A 14,381-nucleotide genomic window follows, 5' to 3' on the forward strand; every position below is an offset into this window, starting at 1 on the left:
TTCTTGAGTAAGTCTCCGGGAGTCCATTAGTTAAGAAGTATTTAGTTTTTCACACTACATTTTCACTTAACACCCCGTAAAGACTATGGCTTATATCATGTAATATAGGCTGTCTTGCAATGAGCACTCAAAGATAGAATTTCCAGTGATAACTAGATGTATAAGTGCTCATTGCAAGACAGCCTATATTACATGATATAAGCCATAGTCTGTACGGGGTATAACACGCAGTAAAATTCGCGAAAAGTAAAGCAACAACAAAAACCAAACAAGTCAATTTCAATGCATAGCCTACCTCGACCTCTCATAGAAAATATTGTATGCGCCTGGGACTAAAATGACAACCTTGCAAATAATTTAAGATTACGGGATACATTTTAGAGATTTAAACCATTGTTTAACGCTGGGACTCTAAGTTCAAGATCTCTAGATAAACAAATTAGGAAAATATTGCTCAGATTTATGGCTAAATATTAGTATAGATTTTAGGCTTGCACGCATACAACAGTTAACTCATGCATTGATGTTGGCATCGAAAACTCTCAATTAATAACTGTGAAAGTGCATCTAGAAAACTAATTTGAGAGCACGCAATAAGCTTATATGCGATAAGCAACCCAAACAAAAATTTTAGCTGCAGGCTAGCTTATACAGCCGAAAATGGCCTTTTGCAGTTAATTTTTATCTGTATAAGCTGATCTGCAGCTAAAATTGTTTGTTGGGAATAAGCTTCAAATTTGTAGAAGAAGAACAGCTACGTTCATGAATGGAAAGTGTTTTTTCAACAAATGAAAATAAAGGCTCAAGGTTTATTTCTTCTTTATAATATAATAAAAAAGCATTCTTGCTCGTGAGATTGCATCTAAAAAATAAATTAATTACTCAAATAAGGGTATTATTCAACCAACAGTTGTCATCCATATCTGAAATTTTATGTATGTACCTGCTTATCTATCTGATTTCATCGTACTTCAGCACAACATTTTGGCTGTATCCCATAGGAACGTATTTTTCACTTTTAGGACCACAATTAAATTATTTCTTCTTCTTCTTCTTCGCATTTCAAGCTTATTGCATATCGCATATTAGCTTATTGCGTGCTCTCAACTTAGTGTTCTAGATGCCTTCCACAGTTATTAATTGAGAGCTTTCGATGCCTGTACCATTTTTGCATTAATATAATTGTGTGGCAAGTACAATCATACTCTAGGCCCAGGGAAGTCGAGAAATTTTCCAACCCGAAAAATTCCTAGACCGGACCGGGAATTGAACCCAGCCACCTCCAGCATGGTCTTGCTTTGTAGCTGCGCCTTTACCGACTGAGCTAAGGGAGGCCCCAATTAAATTATGGACAGAAGTAAATACACGAGCTACTTATGATTTTATAAGATGATAGCCCAGAACATGTGAAAAATACCATAAAAATATTATTGTGCCATCGACGTAAAGGAATAAAAAATATTAAATAGCTTTGATTTTCCACCAAAAAAAACTCAAAACTACCATTCACTCATCTGGTCATATCTCAAAAACTATTTGTCCAAATCATTTGTCCTTGGAAACACATCAAGTAGAACAGTTTTCCAAAGTGTGGTGAAAATTTGACCCCAAAACATTAAAAAATAAAAAATCCCGCTCATGGTGAAAATAGGCCATTTTTGACAATTTTGATACCTACCGCTAATCAGTCTGTTTACTGTAGTTACTATAACAAAAAAAAAATGTGAGTACACCTATAAGAATCTGCATTAAAAAAAAACCTTAAAATTGATGTTCTAAGACCGCAAATAGCTTATTTGGGTGTAGAGTAATCTCTTTTAAAGTTGAAATTTTTTTAAATCTTGAAAATCTAGGGTTGTAGCCGGTGTTTGTCCAGAATGCCAAAATAAGCGTTTTGGCCAAGTTTGGCTCAAATCGGTGACATCTACCACAGGTGGTGTGCCCCCTTGAGCTGGAATGATCCATATAATGGACTTGCACTGGAAACGCACTAAAGATTCAGCGACATGCATAGGGGGACCAGAATTTTTTAAGAAACCTCAGAAAATGTGTGATTATTATATGATCACAGGTAAGAGAGAAAATGGGCAATTTTCTATTCTGGACAAATTTTGTAGATAACACACTTGAATGTTTAATGCACGGAGTTGAAAAACAAAATCGATTTTTTTTTCATTCCGTCAACACCAACTGGACAGTTCTGGTCTGTTCGCAAGTCTTTTCGTCAGACTTTACACGCTGATTTTTAATTACTCTTTGTCGCACAAATTTGCCAGCAAATTTAGCTGTCATTTTATGTTACTTTTTAAAGGAAAATCCTCAACTCTGAACATTGGTCGTAAAAATGTGACTTTAGTGACTTATTTAAAAAAAAAACAGTGATTAGAAAATTTATTGTAACTCATAAATGCCTGAATATAGCAACTTACAGTCTTGTGCAAAAAGGAAGGCTATAGCTGGTTTTAAAAAATTTCGTTGCACTACTTTTTAATGTGATGTTAAACAAAAAAGTTCGAATTAAAAAACTGATTTTTGTAGGGCACCCTAATAAAAAGCAAAAGAATAGTTCTAGCAAGGTCAAATGAAGAGCTAAACACATGATATCTTCAGCAAAGTTGCTTGAAATGTGATTTATTTATAATATATTTATTCCAAAAACAATAAGGTATTAGTCCAATTTACCCAAGTCAAACAATCATGATCCCCATACGACGCTTTCGATCCAGTCAAGATAGCTGGCTACCTTGGTATAAACAGCCGGTTCCTTTTTCCCACACACAGATCCAATCGATGTTATACCAATCACATGGTAGATGCATCCTTTGGGATTCAACAGCACTTGAATCGGTCCACCCGAATCGCCTTGACACGTATCTCGGTTATCTTCTCTACTTCCGACACACATCTGCTGGTCCGCCATTCCCTCCCTGAAACCTCTAGTCGCACGGAATTGCTTGTCACATTCACTCGAATTCTGAACATTAAGCTGCACTTTACGAAGCGTGTTGGATCCCTCCAGATCTGGAAACAATTATGTTTAACAGAGCAAAACGAGATACGCAGTCCTGAAACTTACTGAAAGGGTTCGTTTTTCCAAAACCCGTCGCAATGACAGATGAAACGTTCGTGTTCGTATCATCCCACAAGCAGGCAGGTTGAACAAGCATGGAGAAGATTACCTTTTGCTTCAGTCGAACCAACGCTATGTCATTGTAAGATCGACCAAAGCGATGCTTCGGGTGCTTCAGAATACCGTCAATCTGTACATCGAATTGATCGATACTGTCGTTCATCAAATTCAATTCAGCGAAACGCACAATTGTGGGTTGAGGATGCTTAACGGATAATTTCCCAGTACAGTGAGCAGCCGTTAGCACATATCGGTCACTGATCAACGTTCCACCACAGTCAAATAAGTATTCCTGGGGAGTATCGGTTTCCCACCCAAGAAGCACATGATGAGGGAATTCCCCTCTTTTGGCGTTTTCTCCACCAACTATCAGGTCCACGGATTTCGAGCAATTGTAGTATTTTATTTTCATCGGAACCGGATAAAGTGTCATGTAGATAACACTGGTAGTGATTGTTGTGTCATTGATGTACTCTTCGCATTCTGTTGGAGGACAGAAAAGCTTCAACGAACTGAAAAAAAGCGTTATACTGATGTACTTACTTATTTGAGAAATTCTTTTCCCTGAAAGTGGATTAGTGACAACGTTTGATTAGCTAATAGATAATGTTGAGATTCAAGATGAAAAAATAAACCTTCAGCATTGCACAAAACGATCAGCCACGCTAGAAAACTGAACTGTAAGAATTTGGTGAACATTGTTAACGCTGCTACACTGCCAACTGCTAAGAACAAACTGATAGGATGATTAAAAATTATTGCTATTGTATTATGACATAACTAGGGTTGTAGTACCGCTAGTACCGGTACCGATTTTACCGGTTGTTAACGCAAGATCCTCGGATGCCTAAAATAAATAAAAGAAGTGAATTGGAACAATAAGTTTCTAATTACAAATAGAAACCAATAATACTTACCTCCAACAAACCATACCTACCTTGAATTTTATAACACCACACACACGCAATAAAACTCATTCCCAATAAACGCAATATCACATCACGTTCTTCCACACAAGAAGTGTAAACGATAGTCGAAATACAGTTCATTTGATAACATACATTTATTTGTACAACATCACATTTAAGATAAGACATAATCAACAATAGTACGCCACAATACTCGGTTTGCGGCTGCCGCTCTCCATCCTCGGTCATGCCCAATGCTCGCTAGATCACGCTCTACCTGGTCCGCCCATAGTGCTCTCTGCGCTCCACGCCTTCTTGTGCCACCCGAATCAGTAGCGAACACCAACTTTTCAGGGTTGTTGTCCGGCATTCTTTTAACATCCCCTGCCCACCGCATCCTTCCGGCTTTGGCCACCTTCTGGATGCTGGGTTCGCCGTAGAGTGCAGCGATCACGTGGTTCATTCTTCGCCGCCACTCACCATTCTCCTGCACACCGCCGAAGATCGTCCTTAGCACACGTCGCTCGAAAACTCCGAGTGCTTGCAGGTCCTCCTCGAGCATAGTCCATGTCTCGTGTCCATACATAGAGGTCGACCGGTCTTATTAGCGTTCTGTACATGGTACATTTGGTGCGGGGGTGAATCTTGTTTGACCGTAATTTCTTCTGGAGCCCGTAGTAGGCACGACTTCCACTGATGATGCGCCTTTGTATTTCACGACTCACATTGTTGTCAGCCGTCAGTAAGGATCCAAGGTAAACGAATTCCTCCACTACCTCGAAAGTATCCCCGTCTATCGTGACATTACTTCCTAGACGAATCCTGTCATGTTCGGTTCCGCCTACTATCATGTACTTTGTTTTTGACGCGCTCACCACCAGTCCGACCTGTGCTGCTTCGTGTTTCAGGCGGGTGTATAGCTCTACCACCGTTCCAAATGTTCTTGCGATAATGTCCACGTCGTCCGCAAAGCACACAAATTGACCGGATTTCGTGAAAATCGTACCCCGGCTCGTCGCATTACACCTTCTAGAGCGATGTTGAAGAGTAGGCATGAGAGTCCGTCACCTTGTCACAGTCCGCGGCGAGATTCGAATGAACTGGATAGTTCATCCGAAACCCTTACCGTCGATCGTTGCTCAGCCTGATCAGCCTCCCAGGAAAGCCGTTCTTGTCCATGATATTCCATAGCTCTTTGCGGTAGATACTGTCGTATGCCGCCTTAAAGTCGATGAACAAATGATGCGTTGGGACCTGGTATTCACGGCATTTCTGGAGGATTTGCCGTACGGTGAAGATCTGGTCCGTTGTCGATCGGCCGTCGATGAAGCCGGCTTGATAACTTCCCACGAACTCGGTCATTTTAGGTGATAGACGACGGAAGATGATCTGGGATAGCACTTTGTAGGCGGCATTCAAAATGGTGATCGCTCTGAAGTTCTCACATTCCAAATGGTCGCCTTTCTTGTGAATGGGGCAGATTACCCCCTCCTTCCACTCCTCCGGTAGCTGTTCTGTTTCCCAGATCCTGACTATCATCCGGTGCAGGCAGGTGGCCAACTTTTCAGGGCCCATCTTGACGAGTTCGGCTGCGATACCATCCTTACCAGCTGCTTTGTTGTTTTTGAGATGCTGAATGGCATCCTTAACTTCCCTCAGCGTGGGAGTTGGGTCAGTTCCGTCCTCTGCTGCACTGACGTAGTCGTTTCCTCCATTGCGCTGGTCTCCCGTGCCTACGTTCTCCTCACCATTCAGGTGCGCCTCGAAGTGCTGCTTCCACCTTTCAATCACCTTACGTCCGTCCGTCAAGAGGCTCCCGTCCCGTCCTCAGTTGATAAACGACCAGCAAATCTCTGGAATCAGGAATCTGTTCCGGCCTCGTTGTTGTGTTGGTGCAGTGTCTTATCAGTGACCATATCCGCAGGCACTTTGCTTTGTCGATCTCGATCCGTCCAAGACGAGAATTGACCCACACTTAGAATATACAAATAGATATTAAGTGGGAGAATTGCCCAAGGCTCACTTAGAATATAAATTGCCATTGTAAATTGACTTCCAGAAAGCCAAAAATAGCCTACCGTGTGAAAGCGACCACGTTGCTAACTTTTCAAGACCAAAAGGCCTCAACTCCATTTTGTATACAAACCTTGTAAGGCAATTTTGTCGCGAACCGAAGTTCGCCAACGCAAACCTACAAAATGAACGGGTATGGGGAAATTCTTCTCTACCCGATTGTGTTTCAGGCTAGCTTATGTAGGTTTCAATTCGCGGGAAAATGGCCCTATAAGGTATGTTTACAAAATGGAGTTGACGCCTTTTCAATTGTTCGACTTGTTTTATTCATCGCATTGCACTGTGTGTATCGTTGCCAAAGTAGAAAATCTTTTGCTGCTAGTGCGGCGGGATTTGATTGTGCAACAGTGAATAAGACGCCGCAAGTTCGAAGACACCGGGGAAAACCTGCGAATTAACCATTTCAAGCATAACTATTCAAACCGACGTATCTGCTTTTGTAAACAATCACTTCAACCGACGATTTGTCTTAACTGCTAAGAGCACCGCCACCGAAGGCGTTATCTCTATCAATATAACCATAGAGGCAAGTCTAAGACCAGAAGGTCCCGAAGAAACGTGCTCAACTTTTTGACTCAGCTCTGGTACTCTCTTCGGTCCCAAGCAAATCGATGCACCCCTCGAAACATAGGAAAATCCACGAACCCCTCATTTTATCTGTCATACTTTCATAGCGAACCAAAACAAACATAGCGTAGTACTAGAATTTCGACTACAATGGGGTACGTTAATCGGTTTGCTTGGGACCAATAGGCTAGTCAAGTAGTGAGCCAATTTTAAATCGTTAGTTTCCACCGGTTGATATAGCCACGAAGAACATCGTCATATTGTTGTAATATTTCATTTTTATCGGTCGATCAATGTGGCAAAAACTACAAGAGACAGCCCTATGGAGTTGTACGCAATGGTGACGTAGGACTACGTGGTCTTATATAATAAATCTTATTTTTTAACTGCAACAGGAGCTTGTGTTTTGTGTAGGAATAGGAATTTGAGCGGGGTTCTTTCTGTTTATACTCTTTAGTATGACGCGCTTAGCATAGATGGCCCACAGCGGCTCACAAAGAGCTGCTGATTCCGATCAATAGCGGTGCGACTTATTCCTCCTTCAATGGATGCAGCTCGCTGCTTGCAGGCAGCCATTCGTAGTGTACCGGAGAACACCACCACTCACTAAGCGGTGATTGAATAAACATCGTTTGGTGAAACCGGATGGAATTCAACTTTGAAATCTGTGTTAGGGAAATCGCTTTTCGCAGGCAATCGGTGATTATTTTAATTATCAAAGCAACAGTTGCACATTCGTGCAATTTTCAAAAGGGACATTTTAAAAATGATAAAGTCTTAAAGTGAACAGATGCGTAGAAATATTTCTGATCGATTGGTGATAAAATTATTGAAATTGGTCCAGGGGCAGCTGAGTCATTAACGTTCAAAATCTTTCATAATTTTGTTACATGTTCCATTTTTGGTTTTCACAAAGTGCACCCCCATATAGAAATAACAGACGTAGTCCTACGTCAAAAACCCGAATATCAACAGGGGTTCTCGTGCATAAGCTGAGTGACTGTTTTAATATTATTTCTCCGAGAATCCCACGTATAGCGATTCACAGTTTCGGTGGCGATTTCGAATGTCCCGAAACTTGTTTACAAAGATTGTTGCAGAAATTAAAGCCGCGAATCCCTACTGCGTGCGAAAGCCTGATGTGGCTGGTAAACTAGGATTAACTGGCCTTCAAAAATGCACCGTCGCAATCCGTCAGCTTGCATATGGCATGCATGAATACATCAGGATGGCAGGATTTCATGGAATGCTAGGATCCTTGGACAGCAGCCGTTACGTATCTGCCTTCTGGTTTGTTCCTTTGATGGGGTCCTGGGACACATCCTACCACGCAAGACAAAGCGCCGTATCTTCTTCGGATGTCCAGCTTTCACCTCTTGAATTGGTATTCATCCTCACAAAACGCAATGAAATCGATTTTCTCTTTGCATTGCTACAGCTAAGCGAAACATTTTTCTAGAATTTGTTCAATGCAGAGTTGTAACGGGTTGTATTGGCACCGAGAAACGTTAATTCTAGTGAGTTATTAACAAAAGAGAAAATCGACGAAGAGAATCGATCATCGCGTTTACGCCCTTATGCGTGCTCACTGTTGAAATGTACTGAACCACAAAGCAGCAGTGTCACAAGCAAACCTAGATAGAGCTGGAATTAGGGCGTAACAGCTTTTGTAAACAATGACTTCAATCGATGATTTCTAGAAATTCAAGGCTCGCCCACGCAAACCAACCTCCTCATCGGGTAGGGAAAGACTTCCCCTATCCGATGGTTATGTTGGTCTGCGTGGGCGTGCCTTGGAGTTTCTAGAAATCATCGATAGAAGTCATTGTTTACAAAAGCTGTTACGCCCTAATTCCAGCTCTATCTAACAAAATAGCGACCCAGACCAGAGTTTTAGTGGGGCGCCAAATATGAAAACTTATGATTTATTTCTTGTTGCGTTCTCATTTTCCAACCCCGTTTAGCTACTACCGGTGCCGACATAAGTTGCTATATGGGGCTCGGAAATAGAGATAGGGACCCGTATGGAGACTCCAGTGGCGGTGCTCGAACTCACCCACGCAAACAAACATCATCAGGTAGGGCAATCTTTCCCCTACTAGCTGGTGTTGTTAGTTTCTATGAGTGAGCCAGCAGTCGATTGAAGTGATTGTTTACAGAATCAGATACGTCGATTTGAATAGTTACTCTTGATTTAGTCAAGCTCCGAAAAAAGGGTCCGGTACTGACAACCCTAGCCACAACTCGCACGCCTGGGATGACGCAGTATGCCACTTGATAAGTGAGCGGTGTCAATAGAGGGATTCCCAAAGATTTGACCTTTTCACTGAACGCAAATAAACTCTCGTTAGACAGAACACATTGTTACAGTAGAGTCCAATCTTATCAAATGAATAACAATCAACCCTGACCGCAGTAAGCCATTCGTGGATTGAAGATGAGCAAAATTTAAAGCAAACCATAAGAAATTTCCTTTTACTAGCACTCCCTTCTGATTATCGAATACCTACGCCGGACCACTGACTCTACTGCTGCTGATGGTGCGGTGGTTGATGTCATCTTTGTTCGATATGGTTTTGTCTCTGCCATCCAGCGTGGCGCCGCGCCGATCGCATTGCAGTAAATCCCACTGAGTAGTTATCTCATCCTGCCCTGCACTCAGAATAAGAACGAGAACGTGTGACGACACCGAGTCTTACTGCAAACGGACACGCTCGTCACCACTGTCCGTTTTGTACGCAAAATAGGCCGTGGTGGAGAAAACCTTTTTTTTTTTAGGAAGGGGAGTGGTTTGTGGAATTGGGTGCAAAGTTGTAAATCAAAGGCGGTTGATGGTCATTGGATGCTGGGTGCGTGTCCTGGTTACTGGCCATGACATCGATTTCAGAAATTCAATCGTAAAGAACACAACTTAGGGCAAATGGTGGATTTGGCACCCATTGACTATTTCCGGACACCAAAATTTAATCATCAATTTCACTGTATTTTCTAACCAAAACACTTCGATACTTATACGTTACTTCGCAGTTGATACCCGATACTAAATTGTAACAATCATTGTTGTGTGGAATAAAATAGCACAAGATACAATCATCCTGTTATTTCCTTCTGGTCAGGAGCACACTTATTTGTAATATCAGCACTCCCTATGGGAAAGTAGGCCGAAGTCGTACTGAAGAGTAGAACAACTTACTGTGATGGTCAGGAAAAGAATGAAAAAATCTAGATAGAGCTGGAAATAGGGCGTAACAGCTTTTGAAAACAATGACTTCTTTCGATGATTTCTAGAAAGCCAAGGTTCACCAAAGCAAATCAACATCACCATTGGATAGAGGAACACTTTCCCTAACCGACGGTTATGTTGGTTTGCGTGGGAGTGCCTTGAATTCCTAGAAATCATCGAAAGAATTCATTGTTTACAAAAGCTGATACGCCATAATTCCAGCTCTATCTAGAAATCTTATTTTATTTTATTTTAAATATTTTTATGTAGTAACATGTCAGATAGTCAACACCTACTGGAGTTCTGTAGTTACTACACCTTCAACACTCCTTCTTGACAAACTCCAGCTGCTTCCCTGAAACGTGTTAATTGTTCGCTGCTTAAGGGCTTCGTCAACTTGTCGGCTACCATATTTTCGGTTGGACAGTACTGCATCTGAATCATACCATCTTCTTTGAGTTGATAGATGAAAAGGTATTTTGTATCGATGTGCTTCGATCGGTTTGTTGAACGGACGGACTCCATCTGCTTGATACAGGACTGATTGTCTTCGTGAATCAGTATTGGCTTAGTTGTTATCACCGAAAAGTCTGTCAACAATCGATCAATCCACGAACTGTGCTTCCGTACTACTGAAAGCAACGCATGTTTGTTTACGGGACCCCCAGCATATTGGACCGCCGCCAATTAGGAAAAGGTATCCGGAGCTAGCATTATGGGTTTTCTTATCCCTTGCCCAGTATGCATTCAAGTAAAGCTCCTAGTTGGATTCTCTTGATCCCAAGAAAAGTTCGTGGTGCAAAGTGTACTTCAGATGACCGAGAATTATTTTTGCTTTAGTCCAATCGGTGTATGTTGGTGCACTCACAGATCTACCCAGAATTGATACACTCACTGCTATGTCCGGTTGAGTTTTAATGTTTTAATGATTTTTTTTTTGTATTCGTCCTCACCGTGGGAAGCATTTACCATGTCATCCACGTAAATTACCAAATCCGTGAAATGTTTGCTGCTGCGCCTCAAGTACAAGCACGGATCGTTTTACGACTGCTGGAATTTCATCTGCTTCAGGACTTGGTTGAACTTCTAGTTCCAAACATAGCTTGCTTCAGTTCATACAAGGATTTCTGCACAGCCTTTTTGAAATCAGCTTCAAACCCGGGTGGCTGCAGCATAAATTTTACTCCTCAGTTCTCGGTTCAGGTATGCGGTCTTTAGATCAGTATGTTTTACCAGCATCCCGCTGGCAACTGTCAATAGTACTCGAAACGGTACTTGACGTACCACGGGTGTAAACACTTCATCATAGTCCATCCCGAATTGCTGAGTGAAACCTTGTGCGACTTGACGGGCCTTGTACCTTAACACATTACCATCTTCATCTAACGTGCGTTTGAAAAGCCATTCACTACCAACCGCCTTGCGACCCGGCGGTAAATCGGTTAGCTTCCATGTACCATTGCAATGCATTGTCGCTTAGAGATTGTATCTCGTCATCCATGACTGCTTTCCACAGTTCAGCTTTGGGACCCTTCATGGCTTCTTTGTACGTCTTTGGCTCGTCATTTAGTTTCCTCACCTCACCAGTTGTTTCTCGAAAACGTTGGGGTTACACTCCCTAGGTGCTACGGGATAACCATCGCATTGGAGTAGCTTCTTCGTTGTCACCGGGTTCAAATTCGTTTGATGTATCGTACATACTATAGACTGAACCTGCAAACTCCTTCTTAAACAAGATTTCATTGGGTAATCTGGCTCTGCATCTTCGAAATTCGACATTATGTCAAGGGAATCAGGAAATTCGTCATTGGGATCAGAACTGATCGTGGTAACTTCAGACTCGTACTCTACATATCGATGAACCGGAACGCTTTGTGGTTATCGGTATACCCAATAAACGATAGCTTTACCCCCTTCGGATCAAACTTTTTTCGTTTCTCAGCTGGCACATGAACGATTGCCGGGGCACCCAAAAATGTGCAGATTGCTGTCATCCGTTGCTTCCCGTACCACAATTCGAACGGAGTCTTCTCAATGGATCTTGACGAAAGGATGTTTTGTAGATATACAGCTGTAATCGTGTTTTGTATCTAGTAGCATGCTCTCCACTAGTTGCAGATTTTTGCGTTCCGCAACTCCGTTTTGTTGCGGGAAGTTGACCAGGTAAAATCTTCCCAAACGCTTCGCCTTGTATTCACCGCCCTGATCTGAGCGGTCATCACTCATTGTTAGGAAGTATCTTGATCCATCTGGCGTCACGGTATTCATTGGAGGTGTGCGTATGATTTAGATCCATCACCATCATTGAATGTTTCCCCATCTTCTCCGCGAAGGGCTTCCGTGCTATCTTCCCTCCTGCACTTTGCACAACTTCATCTCCGACTTCCATTGGACTTTGTCAGAATACCCATTGGATTCGTCTCAGAATTCCTTTGGACTTCATCTCAGAATTCTTTTGAACTTCATCTTAGAATTTATTTGGACTTCATCTCAGAATTCCTTTGGATTTCATCTCATAATACCTTTGGGATTCATCTCCGAGTTCTTTTAGACTTCATCTCAGAATTTCTTTGGAACTCGTCTCTAAATTTCCTCGGCTGTCATCTCAGAATTCTTTTGAATTTCATCTCAGAATTCCTTTGGATTTCATTTCATAATTTCTTTCGAATTCATCTCAAACTTCCTTTGGACTTCATCTTAGAATTCATTTAAAATTCATCTCAGAATGCGTTTGGAATTCATCTCCGGATTGCCTTGAACTTTATCTCAGAATTCCTTTAAACTTCATCTCAGAATAAATTTGGACTTCATCTCAGAATTCCTTTAGACTTCATCTACAAATTGTTTTAGACTTCATCTCAGAATTTCTTTGGAAGTCGTGTCATAATTCCTTTGGATTTCATCTCAGAATTCCTTTGAACTTCATCTCAAACTTCCTTTGGACTTCATCTTAGAATTCCTTTGAACTCCATCTCAGAATTCCGTAGAACTTCATCTCAGCATTTTTTTTAACTTCGTCTCAGAATTCCTTTGAATTTCATCTCAGAATACCTTTGAACTTCATCTACGAATAGTTGTAGACTTCATCTCAGAATTTATTTGGACTTCGTCTCTAAATTTCTTTGGCTTACATCTCAGAATTCTTTTGAATTTCATCTCAGAATTCCTTCGAACTTCATTTCATAATTTCTTTAGATTTCATCTCAAACTTCCTTTGGTCTTCATATTAGAATTCTTTTGGACTCAATCTCAGAATTCCTGTTGCATTTCTGGATTAAAACGTCATTTGCCAAGCCTTCAAGGACAACTCGTTGGATCGCTTCTTGATATCGACGCTCTAGTTTGCGATGTCAAGAATGAACCTTTATGCTTCGCTCAGTACATGTCTTCATTTTTTTTTTTTTTTTTTCTTTATTAGAGAGATTTTTGGCCTAAGGCTAGTTCATCTCTTTTAAAAATTACAAAAAAGAATTGGGACCTCAAAAGGAGGATCCCAATCTTGGCAAGTGGGCATTTAGCTTAATTATATAAAAGATTGTAAAACACTACCAAAAGGGCCAACGAATTCAAAAGCACAAACAGAAAACACTCAAATGTTGTAAAAAAGATTCGCCTCCTTCAGGAAGGCGATGAGGGCGTCTGCTGCCGGGGACTCGTCGCCAAGCAGACTTCGTATGCTGGTTCCGTCCAGACCGAAGGCAACCCGAAGGTCCTCGAGCTCCACACAGTTGATGAGGATGTGTTCTACGGAGGCTGGCACTCCGCAGGTTTCGCAGGTTCTCCGGAACGGTGTTCCTCCGAAATTATGGGAGGCCCTGCTATGCCCGGTGCGCAGCCTGGACACCACTTGCTGCTCCTTGAGGCTCGGTCGATCCTTCCAGGGATCGGTGGTCGCCTTGATTTTTCGTAGTTGGTGAGTTCGATTGTTCCTCCACTCGTTGTCCCACGCTCTCCGAACCGTCCGCTTGATCCATTTTTTGATGTCCTGGAACGGAACATTGTCAGAGAACCTGGGTCCGATGGGGACTGAGCCGGCGAGGTGGTCGGCGATCACGTTCCCCTGGATACCACAGTGCCCGGGTACCCACTTGTATACGGTGTTGGGCGGCGCATGCGTTACCGTCCCTTGTATCCACGGATGCTTTGGTGCTTCATCGGTTAGGGCCATTATTGCGCTTTGTGAGTCGGTAACGATGAGGATCGGCCGATTGGCCGGAAGGGTGGTTGCGTGAAAGACGGCCGCTGCCTCAGCGGAAAACACCGAGCACTGGGCCGGAAGTGAATTGCTGACGACCAAACTATCTCCTGAAACCCCCATTCCCACTCCGCTGCTGGAGAGCGAGCCATCAGTGTACCTGATTTCGTGATCTTGATAGTGCGCCCCGAGAGTTTCGACGACTGTCCGGCGCAAAGCCAGTGTGTTGTCTCCTGCCCTGAAGCGGTCCTTTATTCGGCTGTCGATTCTGATCTGATGTGATTG

At 42.3% G+C, this 14,381-nt stretch overlaps 2 protein-coding genes across 11 annotated transcripts in view; one reads left to right on the plus strand and one right to left on the minus strand.

The window, feature by feature from the left end:
- Positions 1 to 14,381, plus strand: part of Ca-beta (Ca2+-channel-protein-beta-subunit) — a 544,248-nt gene that overhangs the window by 395,263 nt on the left and 134,604 nt on the right. The gene's annotated exons all lie outside the window — the stretch shown is intronic.
- Positions 2,591 to 3,861, minus strand: LOC135705864 (serine protease snake-like). Its single transcript, XM_065227717.1, has 4 exons — positions 3,766 to 3,861; positions 3,674 to 3,694; positions 3,077 to 3,613; positions 2,591 to 3,021 (listed from the first exon to the last, which is right to left on the minus strand). Exons 1-4 carry the CDS (start codon positions 3,827 to 3,829, stop codon positions 2,696 to 2,698), a joined length of 948 nt encoding a protein of 315 aa, XP_065083789.1. The 5' UTR covers positions 3,830 to 3,861; the 3' UTR covers positions 2,591 to 2,695.

Source organism: Ochlerotatus camptorhynchus, unplaced genomic scaffold (assembly GCF_037179485.1).
Source record: "Ochlerotatus camptorhynchus isolate MF236.1 unplaced genomic scaffold, CSIRO-AGI_Acam_v1.1 ptg000274l, whole genome shotgun sequence".
NCBI classification, from domain to species: Eukaryota; Metazoa; Arthropoda; class Insecta; order Diptera; family Culicidae; genus Ochlerotatus; species Ochlerotatus camptorhynchus.

What these genes read in the sequence shown, in the direction of transcription:
- LOC135705864 (XM_065227717.1), bottom strand. Translation starts at nt 3,829, where the DNA reads ATGTTCACCAAATTCTTACAGTTCAGTTTTCTAGCGTGGCTGATCGTT. An exon ending in CGTTTTGTGCAATGCTGAAG is followed by an intron (nt 3,695 to 3,765) that starts GTTTATTTTTTC and finishes ATCCACTTTCAG; the next exon opens with GGAAAAGAATTTCTCAAATA. An exon ending in GAAAAGAATTTCTCAAATAA is followed by an intron (nt 3,614 to 3,673) that starts GTAAGTACATCA and finishes GTCCTCCAACAG; the next exon opens with AATGCGAAGAGTACATCAAT.